Genomic DNA, 19640 nt, shown 5'->3' with positions numbered 1-19640 from the left:
TGGGATTACAGGCACGCGCCACCATATCCAGCTAATGTTTTGTATTTTTAGTAGAGACGGGGTTTCACCATGTTGACCAGGATGGTCTCTATCTCTTGACCTCGTGATCCACCCGCCTCGGCCTCCCAAAGTGCTGGGATTACAGGCTGGAGCCACCGCACCCAGCTCCTTTCCCTTTTCTAATCCTAAGTATTAAACTGGTTCTTCATCAAAAGAATACTGGGTTGAAAGCCAGAAGGCTGAGTTCTAGTCCTACCCCTGTCTAAGTAGCACTGGGACCTGGGACAAGCCAATTAGCCTTTCTGTTTCTTAAGTTCTGAAACATAAAATGAGTAAAATATTGTATTGCCTTACTCATGGATAATGTGTGCAGAAACAAATTCTTTTGCCTATTGAACGAACAGTTACTGAGGCCTACAAAGTCTAGAGAGACGTGATTCCTGCCCTTAAGGAGTTATAGTTACCATATCATAATTCAACAAGCCACTTGAATTTTAACAGGAACTGAAAGAACCGAGTACTACAAAACTGTTATTGGTCAGAATTCTTATGGAATGAGTGTTCTAGTTGGCCTATACTTTGCTAGAACTCCCTTTTTATTTAAGCTTTGTGGAATAGTTTTCTAAAATACATGATTCAGTTGTGTTTACCTTAGTTTTTATCTTTTCAAATACATGTATATAGTTTGAAAAGTCACCTGACACCCCCTACCCCTAGCTCCTTATTCCTATTCCCAGAAATAACTTATTTCAACTTCTGCTGTTTATGCCCATATTTCTAATATAATGGTTTTGTTCCTATATTACATTTTTTCCATTTTAAAGACATTATACTTTGAATTTCTATCAGTAATTTATCTCATACAATTCAGCTAATTAATGGGATATGCAGGATTTGAGTGTATGTATATTTCCAACTCCATGCTCTTAACCATTAGTCATATAACCTCTCAAGAGATCAAGCAAGATATCACAGATAAATGCTAAAATTTACTAAGACATGGTCCCTAACCTCAAGGAAATCACACTATACTGAAAAGGCACACAGATACACATATGGTGACAATATCAAGCAATTTCATAGTTATATAATAAAAGAGGCAAAAGGTCTATCAACATTTGAGATGTAGGAATGAGACATTAATGATCTAAGAAAGATTCTTGAGTTAGGTCTTGGTTTAGGGACACCATACTTAATACTATCCAACCTCTCTGGAGACTGGGTACTAGATACAACATAATTCTGACAGCTGTTAATCTACAGCTTACAGACAAAATAAACAATTGTACACAGTACTGAGATAGAAGAGAATCTTTAGTATATAAAAATTAGCCTCACCAGTGCAGCCAAATAACGAAGCACCTTGTTATCATTCACCAGCATTTTAATAATATCTTTTTTTGGAGCTTTTGGAATGAGAGAAAAGCAATTCTGAGCAGAATCTTCTACTAGTCCATAACCATTATAAGGAGGTAACTCCTGGAGATATATAGGAAGCAAGAAGTAAGCCATATGCTCCTTGTGGTAAAATTACATTAAAGATAACTGTAAGTTAAAAAAAAAAACCAACTCTAGAAAACACTTAACTCAAATACATTTTCTACATAAACAATATAGTTAGAAAAATAACATATCATGTATCCCCTTCCCTCTTTATGGATTTTGCATCATGTTCACTGATCACAGAAGTAACTGATGATACTCTAAAGTAACTCCCAGAGATACAGAGAAACTATTGCTGATGTCTACTGATCCCTTACTACCAAAGCAGGACCAAGTCCCACCCAAGTCCCAGTGCAGATGACCCCTGTAGTCATCCTAGCACGGGTCTGTCTATGACCTCTTTGCTCTTGGATGTAGACTCACCCTAGCAGACCTGGAAACTGTTTCTTCAGTTTACCCAAAGTAAGAGAGAGAGAGTGTGTGTATCTGTGTGTGTGTGTGTGTGTGTGTGTGTGTGTGTGTGTGTGTGTGCATGTGATGGAACTGGGGGAAAGACGGTAAGAACTTGATTCAAGCTACTCTTCTCCTACTTATCTCCATATTTCTAATATTTTTATTTCTTGATTTCTGCCTCACAGAACAGGATGACAGCTATGGTTTTTTTGAGAACTTAGGTCACTTGTCCACGCAGGACCCTCTTTCTTAGTGAAGAAGTTCAACTTCGGGAATCATTTTTCAAATACGAAGGTTATTTAATGAGTTTGTGTGAAAATATAGGTTGAGCTTATATGTTTCATCCTGGCTTCATGAAGAGCTTGAAGCATCACTGTAGGATGCTAAGATTTATTTCCCTAAAAACTTTAGGCCAAAGACTAAGTCTTTATCCTCCTCATCTAATGTTAGGCAAACATCAGCAGGGTTATTTTTTCCTGACTCCTCTTTGCTATGCTTTCTCAGGAAATTCAGCTTGTAGCACACATTTTCACTTCTATATACCGCCATAAAATCTTTTTCTATATTATATTCAGGCACTTTAAGTCCATATAGTCCCTAGTACCATCCATAACAGAGTACGTCTTCAACAACAAAGGACTATTAAATTTGTCCACAGCATACTACTTGAAACACTGACCTCAAAATCACTTGCTGGGATTGTAGTTAATGTGGTCATCATGGCTAGAATATGACTAGTGGATTCAGCAGATAGAAAATGACCTAATTTGCTTCAACTGCAAAACCACTACTCAGTGAATTTACAGGTTACTATGGACAGAGCCTGAGCTGACAGCCGACATGCTAAGCGTTTGAGTTTTCTCTGGAGGCTAGGCAGAAACTGCAAAGTGGTGGTCTCTGAACTGGCTGTGCATTTGTACCAACAACACACAATGAGAGCATCCTGGTTGGGGGGGGCTAGTAGTGCGGGCACTGAGGGTTGAAGGATTTTACAAGAAGACAGCTATAAAGACTCTGGGCCTTCTTCTCAAATTCCTATTGTATTTTAACAGACTTTACCTGTTTTTCCTGAATCATACCTCACTTTCCCTGCCTGAAATAAAGATCTTTCCTAAATATCAATCTATATGCATGATATCCTGGCACCTTGCCTCTTATACTTCAAGCTACTGCCTGGGCGAGTCCTGTTCTAAAGTAGATGAACATGCATCTGACTATATGTATCATCACTCCTAGATACTCCTGCTCATATGATCCACTTACCAGAGTTTCTGCCTCCACATTTTCAACCAAGCTAGTAGTACACATGGAACCCCAGAGTACCATAACCTTCAGATACTGCTCAGGGGCAGTCTCCATAGCAGATTACCTCTCCTGCTTTTGGTTTCTTACTTTTCCCTACCAGCGTGCCTCCAGATGGAGCCAGCCTGAGAGAAAACACATCTGACTATTGGATTTATGTTTACTTATTCCTGGTCTAGCAGAGAAGCTTGACTTGCAAGTGCCGTGACTCTCGAATTGGATATATCCATTTCATATCTACTTCTATCCCTTCATTGGCTTGGCTCTGGCTTTATCCCTCTAGACTCTGCTACAAATTCCTATCCCTGGTTTCCATTTATGTTATTTACGGTTAAAATGACTGAGGTGTAATGACTAAAAAGTGTTTGCTGATTGGTAATTGGCATTCTATTCATCTCCAACAAATTTCATGGACAGGTGGAATTTGTTTATTATAGAGCTATTTATTGTAGAGAAAGTACTGAAAAGAAACTGACCAAACACTATAATTAATGTGCCATATGTACAAACGTTTTATTATGTAGAATTAGTTTTATTGTACAAAAGGGCTGGGATAGAACAAATAACCAACCAGTAGTTCTTCAGTTCCCTTTGCTCTTTATCTAGGCCTTCCCTCTCTTTTCTTTACTTCAAGGTAGGTTAGGTGAAAAAAAAAAAAGATAATAGTAATGAGGATGGGGAACAGAGGGTATTCTAAGATTCAAAAGCTTTCGTTGGCTCAAAAGACAGATCAGACCGGTGCAGTGGCTCATGCCTGTAATTCCAGCACTTTGGGAGGCCAAGATGGGTGGATCACCTGAGGTAGGGGATTCGAGACTAGCCTGGCCAACATGGTGAAACCCCATCTCTACTAAAAATACAAAAATTAGCTGGGTGTGATAGCACAACCTGTAGTCCCAGCTACTGAGGAGGCTGAGGCACAAGAATTGCTTGAACCTGGGAAATGGAGGTTGCAGTGAGTTGAGTGTGCACCGCTGCATTCCAGCCTGAGACACAGAGAAAGATCCTGTCTTTAAAAAAAAAAAAAAAAAAAAAAGGCCAAAGTCCTTTCACTACTTTCACTAAGAAAAGGGAATCACTATGTTGCAATCTCTCCCTGTTCTACCTCCTGGTTTTATCTGTAAAATGAAGTGGGGACACAGTTTCCTTGATCAAAATCTAAATGTGTTCTTACAGTACTTTTCCCTCTGTACTGCATCAAATGCTGCCAAAAAACTTAAGGGCAAAGGGTTTATAATAATTATTTCCTTTTCTTTTCATAATCCATATATATCAGGAGAGGGTTTATCATTCTTAATCAATGAACACATCATTGATAAAGAAATCTATCAGAGAAAAAACTGACAGCAAGAGGTATTATCACTCACACTTCCTTCCAGAAATTGTACTTCCTCTCAGAATTCACAGCATACCAAAATACAAATTGTTTCTATAAAATACTGTTTCTAAAAGTCTTGCCTAAGACATCACTTCCTTTAACACCTTCATAGCCAATTTTCTTTAGTCCAGTTTAAGAAACATATCATAGACCTCGTATTTATTAGGCACTGTATTAAGTACTATGAGAAAAAGATGAATAGGACATAGTTCCTGGCCTCAGGGAAGTTACAATCTAGTACAAAAGATTCACAAGCGGATGATTTAATATAACAGAGAAGTGCCAGTGGAGGGAGGCAGAGAATACACCAGGAATAGAGATGAGAGGCTTTTAGCCCTCCCTGAGCTTTAGAAAAGACTTCTTGGAGAAGAAGCCTAGACTGGGTGTTAGAGGAGAAAAAAGAGCTGCGTGTAAGAACATCAGAAAAGTGGTTCAAGGAGGAAGAGCACAAGCAAAAGTTCCTGGAAGTAAAACAAGGAGCTTTACTGGCAGAACCACAGGTAACTCAGTATGAATGGAGGCCAAGTGCAAGCAAGATCAGCAGCCGCTGGAGAGGAAGGCAGAGGCCTGGCTGGAGGCACTCCATCATTCCATCATTTTATTCATGTTTTTCTTTAAGGAGGAAGGGCCCAGTGACATTTTACACACATAGTAGTCTTTTAATTGTATGAATGGATGTATTTTTCATACATCCATTTCATGAATGGATGTAATTTATTTTGTCAATCTCCTCACACTTTTAAATAAATAATGCTATAATACACATTCTTCCACCTATGTTTTTAGAGTTCCCAAAGTATATTTTCTAGGTAAAAGATATGCCATATATATATATATATATATATATATAACATAAATATACACACACACATATATATAGCATATATATATATTAAATATATCTATAAATATATATACAGATACAGAAATAGATTTTTTTTTAAACAGACTCTGACTGACTCTGTTGCCCAGGCTGGAGTGCAATGGTACAATCTCAGCTCACTGCAACCTCCATCTCCCAGGTTCAAGCGATCTTCATGCCTCAGCCTCCCAGGTAGTTGGGATCACAGGTGCATGCCACCACAACTGGATAATTTTTGTAATTTTAGCAGAGATGAGGTTTCATCCCATTGGCTAGGCTAGTCTCAAATTCCTGACTTCAAACGATCTGCCTGCCCTGGCCTCCCAAAGTGCTGGGATTACAGATGTGAGTTGCTGCACCCAGCCAGAAAATATGCAATATTTTATTTTGAAAAAAATAAAAATGACAACAAACTGTCATTCAGAAAGTTTACTCTGATTGGCTTTCCTATAAACAGTATATAAAAAATCCCATTTCTGGAAATGTGCAGCCGGCTCAGAAGGTCAGGGGACTTAACTCCCTGGGTGCTCAGTTTTGGATCCTGTGCTTACCTCATCCCCCCTGCAACCCACGGTCCAAGAGAGCCCTACCAGATGGTGGGGCACCATGGGTAGTCGATGTAAATCTTAGGAGCGGCTACCGCCTGGCATGGCAAGTAGCCGCAGGGATCTGGGTGGGAGTTTGGACTAATGCCAGCAGGACGACCGTCCCACAGAGGGAGGCAGAGTTGAAAGCAGGGAAACAGACCACGATGCCTGGCAGCCCCCACCTTCACAGAATTCAAACTGAAGCCCTCCCTAGACAGCTTGGCAGCAAATACACCAGCCTGATCCCAACCAGGAAGATCGAGCTCTGGGAGAGATGCCATTGGGAAGGTGCAGCCAATCCCACCTGCAAACAAACTTCAGGGAAGGACCACCCACCTAGCAACCTAACTGAACCCGAGAGAACCCAGCAACGCCCTCTACAGGCCAAAAAAGATACAGCGCCAACCTCAATAGAAAAAAAGTCCACTCAGAGAGGACTCGTGAAATCACCAAAGATTGAAGGGATATAAATCCACAAAGATGGGGAAAAAACAGCGCAAAAAGGATGAAACCATCAAAGAACAGAACACCTCTTCTCCTCCCAGGGATCACAACTCCTCACCATCAAGGGAACAAAAAAAACACAGAGAATGAATCTGACGAATTGGCAGAAGCAGGCTTGAGAAGGTGAGTAATATTCTGAGTTAAAACACCATGTTCTAACTCAATGCAAAGAAACTAAGAATCTTGAAAAAATGTTAGACAAAATGCTAACCAGAATATCCATCTTAGAGAAGAACATAAACGACTTGACGGAGCTGAAAAACACAGCACAAGAACTTCGCAAGGCATACACAAGTTTCAACAGCTGAATCGACCAAGCAGAAGACAGGGTATCAGAGAGAAGATCAAATCAATCAAATAAAATGCGAAGGCAAGAATAGAGAAACAAGAGTGAAAAGAAATGAACAAAGACTTCAAGAACTATGGGATTATGTGAAAAAACCTAATCTACACTTGACTGGCGTTCCTGAATGTGATGGGGAGAATAAATCCAAGTTGGAAAACACTCTTCAAGATATTATCCAAGAGAACTTCCCCAACCTAACAAGGCAGGCCAACATTCAAATCCAGGAAATACAGAGAACACCACAAAGATATTCCTCAAGAAGAGCAATCCCAAGGCACATAGTTGTCAGATTCACCAGGGTTGAAATGAAAGAAAAAAAATGCTAAGGGCAGCCAGAGAGAAAGGCTGAATAACCCACAAAGGAAACACCATCAGACTCACAGCGGATCTCTCGGCAGAAACCCCGCAAGCTAGAAGGGAATGGGGGCCAATATTCAACATCCTTAAAGAAAAGAACTTTCAACCCAGAATTTCACATCCAGCCAAACTAAGCTTCGTGAGTGAAGGAAAAATATAATCCTTTACATGCAATGGCTGAGAGATTTTGTCACTACAAGACCTGCCTTACAGGAGCTACTGAAGGAAGTACTAAGCAGGGAAACGAATAACCAGTACCAGCCACTGCAAAAACATACCAAATGGTAAAGAATAATCACACAATGAAGGAGCCATGTCAATTAACGGGTAAAACAACCAGCCAGTAACAAAATGGCAGGATCAAATTCAAACATAACAATATTAACGTTGAGTGTAAATGGCCTAAATGCCCCAACCAAAAGACGCAGACTGGCAAATTGGATAAAACGTCAAAACCCATCAGTGTGCTGTATTCAGGAGACCCAGCTCACATGCAAAGACTTACCCAGACTGAAAATAAAGGGATGGAAGAAGATTTACCAAGCAAATGGAAAGTAAAAGAAAAGCAGGGGTAGCAATCCTAGTCTCTGATAAAACATACTTTTAACCAACAAAGATCAAAAGAGGCAAAGAAGGGCATTATATGATGGTAAAAGGATCAATGCAACAATCAATATCCTAAATCTTTATGCATCCAATGCAGGAGCACCCAGATACATAAAGCAAGTTCTTAAAGATCTACAAAGAGATTTAGACTCCCGCACAATAATAGCAGGAGACTTTAACACTCCACTGACAATATGTCGATCAACGAGACAGAAAGTCAACAAGGATATCCAGGACTTGAACACAGATTTGGACCAAGCGGACCTAATAGACATTTACAGGACATGCCACCCCAAATCCACAGAATACACATTCTTCTCAGCACCACATTACACTTACTCCAAAATTGACCATGTAATTGGAAGTAAATCACTCCTCAGCAAATGCAAAGGAATGGAAATCATAACAAACAGTCTCTCAGGCCACACTGCAATCAAATTAGAACTCAGGATTAAGAAAAGCACTCAAAACTGCACAATCACATGGAAACTGAACAACCTGCTCCTGGATGACAAATGGATAAACAATGAAATGAAGGCAGAAATAAAAATGTTCTTTGAAACCAACGAGAACAAAGACACTAGATCCTATGGGACACATTTAAAGCAGTGTCTAGAGGGAAATTTACAGCAATGAATGCCCACATGAGAAACAAGGAAAGATCTAAAATTGACACCCTATCATCAAAATTGAAAAAGCTAGAGGAGCAAGATCAAAAAACTCAAAAGCTAGTAGAAGACAATAAATAACTAAGATCAGAGCAGAACTGAAGGAGATATAGACACAAAAAACCCTTCAAAAAAATCAATAAAGCCAGGAGCTGGTTTTTTTGAAAAGATCAACAAAATAGACAGACTGCTAGCCAGGCTAATAAAAAAGAAAAGAGAGAAGAATCAAATAGATGCAATAAAAAACAATAAAGGGGAGATCACCACTGATTCCTTGGAAATACAAACTACCATCAGAGATTACTACAAACAACTCTATGCACATGAACCAGTAAATCTGGAAGAAATGGATAAATTCCTGGACACTTGCAGGACTGCCAAGACTAAGCCAAGAAGAAGTTGAAACCCTAAATAGACCAATAACAAGGTCTGAAGTTGAGGCAGCTATTAATAGCCTACTGACCAAAAAAGGTCCAGGTCCAGATAGGTTCACAGCTGAATTCTACCAGACATACAAAGAGGAGCTGGTACCAGTCCTGTTGAAACTATTCCAAACAATACAAAAAGAGGGAATCCTCCCTAACTCTTTCTATGAGACCAACATCATCCTGATACCAAAATCTGGCAGAGACATAACTAAAAAAGAATACTACAGGCCAAAATCCATGATGAACATTGATGCAAAAATCTTCAATAAAATACTGGCAAACCGAATCCAATAGCACATCAAAAAGCTTATCCACCACGATCAAGTAGGCTTCATACCAGGGATGCAAGGCTGGTTCAACATACACAAATCTATAAACATAATTCACCACATAAACAGAACCAAAGACAAAAACCACATGATTATCTCAATAGATGCAGAGAAGGCCTTTGACAAAATTCAACAGCCCTTTCTGCTAAAAACTCTCAATAAACTAGGTATAGACAGAACATATCTCAAAACAATAAAAGCTACTTATGACAAACCCACAGCCAATATCATACTGAATTGGCAAAAATTAGAAGCATTCCCTTTAAAAAGTGGCACTAGACAAGAATGCCCCCTCTCACCACTCCTATTCAGTATAGTATTGGAAGTTCTGGCCAGAGCAATTAGGCAAGAAAAAGAAATAAAGGGCATTCAATTAGGAAAAGAAGAAGTCAAATTGTCACTGTTTGCAGAAGACATGATCATATATTTAGAAGACCCCATTGTCTCAGTCCAAAACCTTCTTAAGCTGATAAGCAACTTCAACAAAGTCTCAGGATACAAAATCAATGTGCAGAAATCACAAGCATTCCTATACACTAATAACAGACAAACAGATCGCCAAATCATGAGCAAACTCCCATTTACAATTGCTACAGAGAATAAAATACCTAGGAATACAACTAACAAAGGAGGTAAAAGATCTCTTCAAGAAGAACTACAAACCACTGCTCAAGGAATTAAGAGAGAACACAAACAGATGGAAAAACATTCCATGTTCATGGTTAGGAAGAATCAATATTGTGAAAATGGCCATACTGCTCAAAGTAATTTACAGATTCAGTGTTATCCCCATCAAGCTACCAATGACCTTCTTCACAGAACTGGAAAAAACTGCCTTAAACTTCATATGGAGCCAAAAGAGAGCCCACATAGCCAAGTCAATTCTAAGCAAAAAGAACAAAGCCAGAGGCATCACACTACCGGACTTCAAACTATACTACAAGGCTATAGTAATCAAAACAGCATGGTACTGATACCAAAACAGAGATACAGACCAATGGTACAGAACAGAGGCCTCAGAAGCAATGCCACACATCTACAACCATCTGATCTTTGACAAACCTGACAAAAACAAGCAATGGGGAAAGGATTCCCTGTTTAATAAATGGTGTTGGGAAAACTGGCTAGCCATATGCAGGAAGCTGAAACTGGACCCCTTCCTTACACCTTATAAAAAAATTAACTCCAGATGGATTAATATTTAAACATAAGAATGAACACCATAAAAACCCTAGAAGAAAACCTAGGCAAAACCATTCAAGACATAGGCACAGGCCAGGACTTCATGACTAAAACACCAAAAGCGATGGCAACAAAACCAAAATAGACAAATGGGACCTAATTAAACATAAGCACTTCTGCAAAGCAAAAGACACAATCATTAGAGTAAACTGGCAACCAACAGAATGGGAAAAAATTTTTGCAATCTATCCATCAGACAAAGGGCTAATATCCAGAATCTACAAAGCGCTAAAGCAGATTTACAGGAAAAAAACAAACAAACCCATTCAAAAGTGGGCGAAGGATATGAACAGACACTTTTCAAAAGAAGACAAACATGCGGACAACAAACATAGGAAAAATGCTCATCATCACTGGTCATTAGAGAAACGCAAATCAAAACCATGTTGCGATACCATCTCACGCCAGTTAGAATGGCAATTGTTAAAAGATCTGGAGACAACAGATGCTGGAGAGGATGTGGAGAAAAGGAACACTTTTACACTGTTGGTGGGAGTGTAAATTAGTTTAACCATTGTGGAAGACAGTGTAGCGATTCTTCAAGGATCTAGAAATAGAAATTCCATTTGACCCAGCAATCCCATTACTGGGTATATACTCAAAGGATTATAAATCATTCTATCATAAATACACATGCACACATATGTTCACTGCAGCACTGTTTACAATAGCAAAGACCTGGAACCAACCCAAATGCCCGTTGATGATAGACTTGACAAGGAAAATGTGGCACATATACACCATGGAATACTATACAGCCATAAAAAATTATGAGTTTGTGTCCTTTGTAGAGACATGGATGAACCTAGAAGCCATCATTCTCAGCAAACTGACACAAGAACAGAAAAGGAAACACCGCATGTTTTCACTCACAGGCGGTGATGAACAATGAGAACACTTGGGCACAGGGAAGGAAACAACACTCACAGGGCTAGGTCGGGGGGTGGGGAGGAGGGGGAGGGATAACACCAGGAGAAATTCCTGATGTAGGCAACAGCGGGGGGGATGGAGACAGCAAACAACCATGGCATGTATGTACCTATGCAACAATCCTGCAGGATGCATGATGGGCACATGTACCCCAGAGCCCAAATACAATTTAAAAAAGAAAAAAGAAAAAAGAAAAAAAATCCCATTTCTTCATATAGGGCAAACACTGGATATGATGAATACTTTAAAACTGAACATACCCAAAAATGTCATTATTTTCTATTTCTTTGATTATCAGTTAGATTGAGGGTCTTTTCATAATTTTTTGCCATTTGTATTTCTTCTTTTGTGAACTACTGTATTACATATATACTTTGTCCATTTTTTATCAAGGATTCACATAGAAGTGTTTTTTGTTTTTCTTAAATTTCTACCTCAAAAAATTAGTTTTCTAGCTACACTAGCCCATCTGATTACCTGTTTTACCGGAGGTGGTTCCTGCTTGCTCACATCAATACGTGGTAAATCAGCGATTCCAAACTTCTCTTTGTAATACCGTCGAGTAAATGGATCACAATCATAAATGAAGAAAGTTCTCCCAAGGATAGTGAGTGACTTCCCAACAATGAAGTCTTTAGCAGTATACCATTCCAACACCTCTTGGTCAGAGATTTCCAGCACACACTGGGGGAAGTTCTCTAATATAAGATTGTGTTAGAGAGAAAAGAAGAAGAAATGAATGTGGGAGGAAAGACTTGACACACAACAGCCAGGCATTCTTAAGAACCCGAGGGAGTGCAGTCTTTTGCTCTGGTCAAGAGTCACGGTCTCTCCTACATTCCCACTAGAACACATGGCTGTGTATTTCCATCTGCTGATAGGACACATATATAGTTTTTGTAATGTCTCTCTCCCATATTCAGCTCAAACTATCACTACAAATTATTAATTTTAGCAAATTAATGCTTAGAAGAAATCACTGCAGGAGGAAAGAACAAATGTCCTTCTATAAGGATAGAGTCTTAGGTCTAGGAAAGATCCAAGTCATTTAGCTCAATTTCTCACCTGTTTATCCATTCATCCAACAAATTATTAGTAACCATCTATATCATGTACTAGGTGCACTGCTAAATACTTGGATTACAATAACCAACACTATAGATACAATTCCTGACTTCGTGGAGAAAATATCGTTTGGGGAGACAGATACTAAAAAATTATACAATAATGGTTTCATTTCAGTTGTAATCACTGCTATTAGGACAGTGTAAGCTAGTCCTGGAGGCAGGGGGCAGGGACAGTCAATGAGATAATGACAGTAATCCATTCATGTGGGCATAAATAATTTCCTAATGTAGAATAACTCTTGCATTTGTGGAATAATTCCAGTCTTGTCTTACTGTTTCATGAGAACAATGGATTCACTTGTTTAAGATTGATTACCTGCAGCCTGGCATCCAAGGAACTCTTAAGAGTCAATCAGTTCTAGTAGAGTGCCATATCTTATAGCTGTAACCACAAAGCTTTTGCACAGAACCCTGATCACAAGGGGGATGAAAAGTAGGCTGATGCTCTCCTAACTGGTAATTACTAAGATTGAAAAACAGGTATAAGGCTAAGTTTCTGCTATAATAGGCATAAAAGTTTGAACTCCAGCCTTTGATCATGGCTTTGATTAATAAGATATGTTATTGGGGAAATAAGATGTTATCTCCCCAATAACATATCTTATTTAAAAAATCTCTACAGTCCAAGGGATCTTTCTCCCTATGTCTGTTCCCAACTCTACCATCTCCCTTTGATCTTCCCCAGGAAGTGATGGGCAATGGGGAATATAAATTGTGACTATGTAAACTTCTCTTGGTATACAACATTCTAGGAGATCTGGTATATTTGTGTGTGCTGTCCAGCCAACTGCCCTTGTTTGCTCAACATATTACTTTTTCATATAAGGCTGGATCTGGTTTACTCATATCTTGTTTAGGATTTTTGCATATATCTTCTTAAGTGAGAATGACTGTAGCTTTTCTTTCTCATGGTGACTTTGATTTCACTGCCCTTTTTAAATGAAAGAATTAAGAAGTTCTATTTTCCCCTCTAAAAGGGTTTGTGTTAAGCTTAGAATTATCTGTTCTATAAATGTCTGTCAAAAATCTTCTGTAAAATTATCTGGATCTGGTGGCTTTTTTGTGGGAAATGTTGAAACTAAATCTATTTCTTTAATGGTTGAAGATATTTTCTATTTCTTCATAAACAAGTTACACTTTTTAAAAACTTTGCTTATTTTACCTAAGTTTTTAAATTTATTGGCAGAAAGCTGTATAATTCTTTTATGTTTAATCACTATGGCATTTTAAAGAATGACTCTTTTCTTTTCCTTTTTGTTTTGACAGAGGGTCTCACTCTGTTGCCCAGCCTGGGGTTCAGTGGCACGATCTCAGGTTCTCTGCCTTCCAGGTTCAAGCAATTCTCCTGCCTCAGCCTCCCAAGTAGCTGGGACTACAACCGCGCACTACCACGCTGGGCTAATTTTTGCATTTTTAGTAGAAATGGAGTTTCACCATGTTAGCCAGGCTGGTCTCGAACTCCTAACCTCAAGTGATCCACCCACCTCGGCCTCCCAAAGTGCTGGGATTACAGGTTTGAGCCACTGTGCCTGGCCTCTTCATTTTTAATGCTGTGCATATGTGCTTTCTTTTGTTTATCCCTTCATAAATCTTGTCTATAGTTTGTCGTTTCATTAGTCCTTTCAAGGAAATGACTTTTGACAAATCTTCTCTGTTACCTTTGTTTTCAATTCCATTATTTTCAGGCTCTTACTTTATGATTTATTTCCTTTTAATTTCTTAATATTTTAATTTTTAAATATTTAGATTTCTAACTTTTTAAGAAATATGCGTAACTTGTTGTCATCTTTCTTTTTTCTTAAGCATTTAAAGCTATATATTTTTCTCCAAGTACCTCTTTGATATAGCTAAAAGTTTTAAGAGTTTTTGCTGCCATTCAGTTCTATGTATTTTCTGACAATATATTTTTTTTACTCATAGGTGATTTGAAAATATGTTTTTCAATTTCCAAATATATGGGTTTTTTCAAATTATATTTCCAAAATTGACTTCTAACTTAATTTTGCTGAAATCAGAAAATATGGTATATGACATCTAGCCTTAAAATTTCTTAAGACTGATTTTTACAGATGTTCTATTTGTGTTTGAAAAGAATTATAATCTTCTAGGTGCTGGGTGAGTGTATATATATATCAAATGAATAATTATATTATTCAAGTCTTATACATGTTTATTGTTTTATCTTTTTGATCTAACAACTATTGAAAGAAATATTTTAATGATTCCCACTATTATGGTGTATTTTTCCAGTCTCTTTGTATAACAGTACTACAAATTTTTCCTATATTTTGAATCCATGTTATTAAAAATTCATGTTATTCAAGTTTAGAATTATTATATTTTCCTAGTAAATACAATATTCTTGCAATAGGTAATGATACTCTTCATCTCAATCAAAGCTTTTTGCCCAAATGTCTATTTGTATTATACCAATATAGCTTCATCAGTTGTTTTATACCTCATGAGTTTCTTTTGCTATTTATTTGTTGATCTTTTTATCCTTTCTATGTGCCTATATCTTAATTATGTTTTTAAATACATTGTTGGTGGGAGTGTAAATGAGTTCAACCGTGATAGAAAGCAGTGTGGTGATTCCTCAAACACCTAAAAATAGAATTACCTATTTGACCCAGCAGTTCCATTACTGGGTATATCTCCAAAGGAAAAAAAAATCATTCTATCATAAAGAAAAATGTAAGCATGCACTACTCACAATAGTGAAAATACAGAATCAACCTAAATGCCCATCAGTGACAGACTGGATAAAGAAAATGCTGTACATATACACCATGGAATGCTATACAGCTATAAAAAAGAATGAGATCATGTCCTGTGTGGGAACATGGATGGAGCTGAAGGACATTATCCTTAGCAAACTAACCCAGGAACAGAAAATCAAGTACCACAGGTTCTCACTTATAAGTGGAAACTAAATGATGGCAGCACATGGACACATGAGAGGGAACAGTACACACTGGGGCCTATTGGAGGGTGAAAGGTGGGAGGAGGGAGAGGATCAGGAAAAATAACTGGTTGTTATTAGGCTTAATACTTGGGAGACAAAATAATCTGTTGTTTCTTACATCAATAGTTATTTTATTTTCAGTAGTATTCCAAAGTACTGATTATTTTGACACAATGGACCTCACCTCTATAAGTCTTAGACACGCCTTTTCCAATCCCAAGTTAAACTACATAGAAACTTCCCGTTTAGGAAGTAGTTGAAGTGAGAAGCAAAGTCAGGAAAGCATACAAACAAAGGCTAAGCTTTCATGCATATCTTTGAATAAAAATAAGCCTGTTTGAGAAATGCATTAAAAATCTAATATTAAATTGTTTCAGTTCAAAAACATTGCTCTACTACACTTTAAGTGAACCTCCCACTGCTGTTTTGGTTTTGTTTCCTTGAACTGGGTACCAGATTGTCTTGGAGGCATGCCTGGACCAAGGGGCAAGTAAAGGAGGAAAGCTGTGGGGAAGCCATTTTCTGAGCACCTAAGAAAAAAATAGCTAGAGTCTTCCAAGTGTAACGAGAATTTTGTATACTGATTAAGTAACTCCTTTAAGAACTTAAAAATATCCCAAGTAACAGAGAATAAACTGAATCAAACATACTTGCATTTTCCACCAAAACTTTGGGTATACGCTGACGGTTCATTAGGAGTGGGAAAGGATCTCTCCCATCGTTCCGTTCGTGGACCTCTCGAATTTCCACCGTATCATCCATAAGATAGTAATGAATGACGTAGGTCCGACATTCACCATACATGCTGTCCGTATCATCCCAGATCGCATAAAATCGAAGGACCTTTGAAAAATCCAAAGTAGTGACTCAAGAATCCTAAAAGTAGGTAGTTCAACTTAGCTACTTTGGCAATTATGTATCAGACAATGATGAAAAGATTAGCTAGAAAGACTATGAAGTAATCTCACATGGGGTAAATTGAAAAAAGAAAAGAAAATACTCATCAAAGATACGAAAACATCTGAAATTATGTACCATATGTCAGCAGCTGGAAAGAATTAAATAATAGGATTCTAAGTTTGTGCCAAAAAAGAAGAGCTCACTTTGATCCAAAATATTAGTCAGTGAAAGAGAAGCTAAATTTAAAGAGCAATGAAGTTCTTTATATAGCGGTTTATATATATTAATAAAGGGACGTGAATATGGTTTATATATAATTAATATAGAAAAACTTTTTATTTATTAACCAGTATATTTTTTGTCCCATCAACACATTTACATATCTTCTAGTAAATACAATCTTTCTTTTTTTGTTTTTGGATAGGTTTCTTCAAATCATGGGAATAAACACAATCTTTAAATATAAAATAATAACAGATATGTGAATGATATAAACAAAATCCTTAAAAGACCATGCCAGTGCTAGTTTACATTTCTTGAACTAAAAGGAGTTAAATGTCTAAAACAAACAGCAAAGAAGCAATGAAGGTGATCTTTCTTTTCTCTCTCTCTTTAGAACAGAAAGGAGAGAATTTAAATCTGCATATACACATCAGATCACAAGGGAGAGGATTAGGAAGGTTGGAACAGAGTTGGAAAATGCGCAAAACATTCTGTACTCCAATATTAATATAACATTTAACAAGGAAGTATCTATAGTAGGGTTTCTGTGAAATTAAATATTTTAATATTAGAACCTACATAAATACCATCTTTGAAATTTTCCAATAATCGATTCATGGTTTCCCAAAGGATTCTATGAAATTAGCTCATTTTTAGGGGAAGAAATTGTCAATTGGAAATGTAAGGTAGGTAGCAGATGTAGCTCAGGAATTGTTTTGAGATTTAAATGTCTGGTGGGATTCACAAAACAACACAACTCCACAATCTTCTTTGGATCTCCATATGAAACATAGGCACTCCTGTACCTGTAACCTCCATGAAAGCAGAAAGACAGGACTGTGTCCAAACAGTTCAATTAAAGCTGTATTGTTTCAAAATAGCTACCAATACAGCTCTCCAAACCTTTTGCCAATAAACATGGGTCACATTTGAAGATAAGTAAGCCTACTATGGTTCCTTTGTTCCTTACCTGTTTGTCAAAGGTGAGAAATTGCTTGAGCTGATCAAAGTCTGATGGGGTGACATACTTACGAAGAGGCTGTTTCCGGAGTTCAGTGTAAGGATCGAGAGCCATCTTCTCTGGTGGATTTAATTCAATTCCTTGACTTTCTAAAAATACCTAAATAATTGAAAGTTAATAATGCTCATCTTTCTTAGAGCTTCTTAGAGTAAGTTACAAACTGATGATATAAAAATAAGTGTAGGGGCCAGGCACTGTGGCTCACGGCTACAATCTCAGCACTTTGGGAGGCTGAGGTGGGAGGACTGCTGGAACACAAGAATTCGCAACCAGCCTGAGCAACATAGTGAGACCCTGTTTCTACAAAAAAATTTAAAAGTTAAGACTGCTTTGATGCCATGTGCCTGCAGTCCAGGCTACTCAGGAGGCTGAAGTGAGAGAGTCATTTGGGCTCAGGAGGTCAAGGCTAGAGTGAGCCATGATTATGACACTGTACTCCAGCCTGGGTGACAGCAAGACCCTGCCTCAAAAGAAAAAGGAAAAAGAAAAAAAAAGTATAATAATGATTTCTATGCCATTGCTCAAGTTAAACATTAGTTTGCTGCTCGAGCATATGCAAGCTATATTAAGTCTCCAACTGAGCCAATTCCATAATGCAGATAATAATTGAGAGTTACCTGAAGTATTTTATATTGTTATATTGTTATATTGCTAAGTACTTGCTAAGCTAGTTGGGAGGCACAATGGCAAAATAACTGTTTTCAAATGCGAATTTAAATCAATCAAATTTATTTAGGTACCTGGAACAGAGTAAGTCTTAGTATTGCTTACATTCTTATATCTGGAACCTAACCACAATATGTAATTTCTATTAGGTATGGAGGCAAGCTGCACAACGGCCAGCTTAGGCTGAAATCATATTCCCAATTTTCTAATTCACTTAAAACAAATACTGTATATGATTAAGTCCCTTCCCCTCACGAAAAAAAATAAAAAAGAAATCATACCCACTGGTTATATTAGACCAGAAAATGTTTTAGCACAGCAAAATAGGAAAGATAAACTAAGTGCTGAAATTTCACCAGACATCCCTGAAAGGGACAGTCAGAAGGCAAACAACTTGGAAAACATATTTCAGGATATCATCTGTTAAAACCTCCTGAACCTCCCTAGAGAGACCAACAATCAAATTAAGGAAATACAAAGTATCCCTGCAAGATTCTACCCAAGGACAGCATCCCCGAGTCACATGATCATTAGATTTTTCCAAGGTCAAAATGAAAGAAAGAATGTTAAAAACAGCTACAGAGAAAGGGCAGGTTACATGCAACGGGAACCCCATCAGGCTGAAATCCTACAAGCCAGAAGAGATTGCGGGTCTATATTCAACATTCTTAAAGAAGAAAAATCTTCAACCAAGAATTTCATTTCTAGCCAAACTCCAAGCTTCTCAGCAAAGGAGTAATAAGATCCTTTTCAGATAAGCAAATGCTGAGAGATTTCATCATCACCAGACCCACTTTACAAGAGATCTTGAAAGAAGCACCAAATATGGAAAGAAAAGACCATTACCAGCCAAAACAAAACACACTTAAGTACGCAGACTAGTAACACTATAAAGCAACCACACAAACAAGCCAGCATACTAACCAGCTAACAACACAATGACAGGATCAAATCCACACATATCAATACTAACCTTAAATATTAATGGGCTAATGGCCCCATTTAAAAGGTACAGAGACCAGGCATGGTAGCTCATGCCTGTAATCCCACTACTTTGGGAGGCTGAGGTGGGCGGATCACTTGAGGTGAGGAGTTTGAGGCCAGCCTGGCCAACATGGTGAAACCCCATCTCTGCTAAAAATACAAAAATTAGCCAGGCATGGTAGCACACACCTGTAATTCCAGTTACTTGGGACACTGAGGCAGGAGAATCACTTGAACCTGGGAGGCAGAGGGTGCAGTGAGCTGAGATCAAGCCACCACATTCCAGCCTGAGTCATAGAGTGATACTCTGCCTCAAAAAA

At 38.0% G+C, this 19640-nt stretch overlaps 1 protein-coding gene across 2 annotated transcripts in view; it reads right to left on the bottom strand.

Annotated features, from left to right (window-relative positions):
- Nucleotides 1–19640, bottom strand: part of EFHC1 (EF-hand domain containing 1) — a 62710-nt gene that overhangs the window by 26177 nt on the left and 16893 nt on the right. The window contains exons 4-7 of one of the 2 annotated variants that reach the window (XM_017542854.2): nt 17620–17769; nt 16178–16370; nt 11913–12133; nt 1339–1479 (exon numbers count right to left, since the gene is read on the bottom strand). In XM_017542854.2, coding sequence (XP_017398343.1) covers nt 1339–1479; nt 11913–12133; nt 16178–16370; nt 17620–17769 — 705 coding nt within the window. The remainder of the gene's footprint in view (nt 1–1338; nt 1480–11912; nt 12134–16177; nt 16371–17619; nt 17770–19640) is intronic. The other variant, XM_017542855.2, reaches the window with a different exon arrangement.

The sequence above is a fragment of the Cebus imitator genome, unplaced genomic scaffold, assembly GCF_001604975.1.
Source record: "Cebus imitator isolate Cc_AM_T3 unplaced genomic scaffold, Cebus_imitator-1.0 Scaffold148, whole genome shotgun sequence".
NCBI classification, from domain to species: Eukaryota; Metazoa; Chordata; class Mammalia; order Primates; family Cebidae; genus Cebus; species Cebus imitator.
The sequence above is the reverse complement of the archived record's forward strand: the minus strand, read 5'-3'. Positions and strand labels throughout refer to the sequence as shown.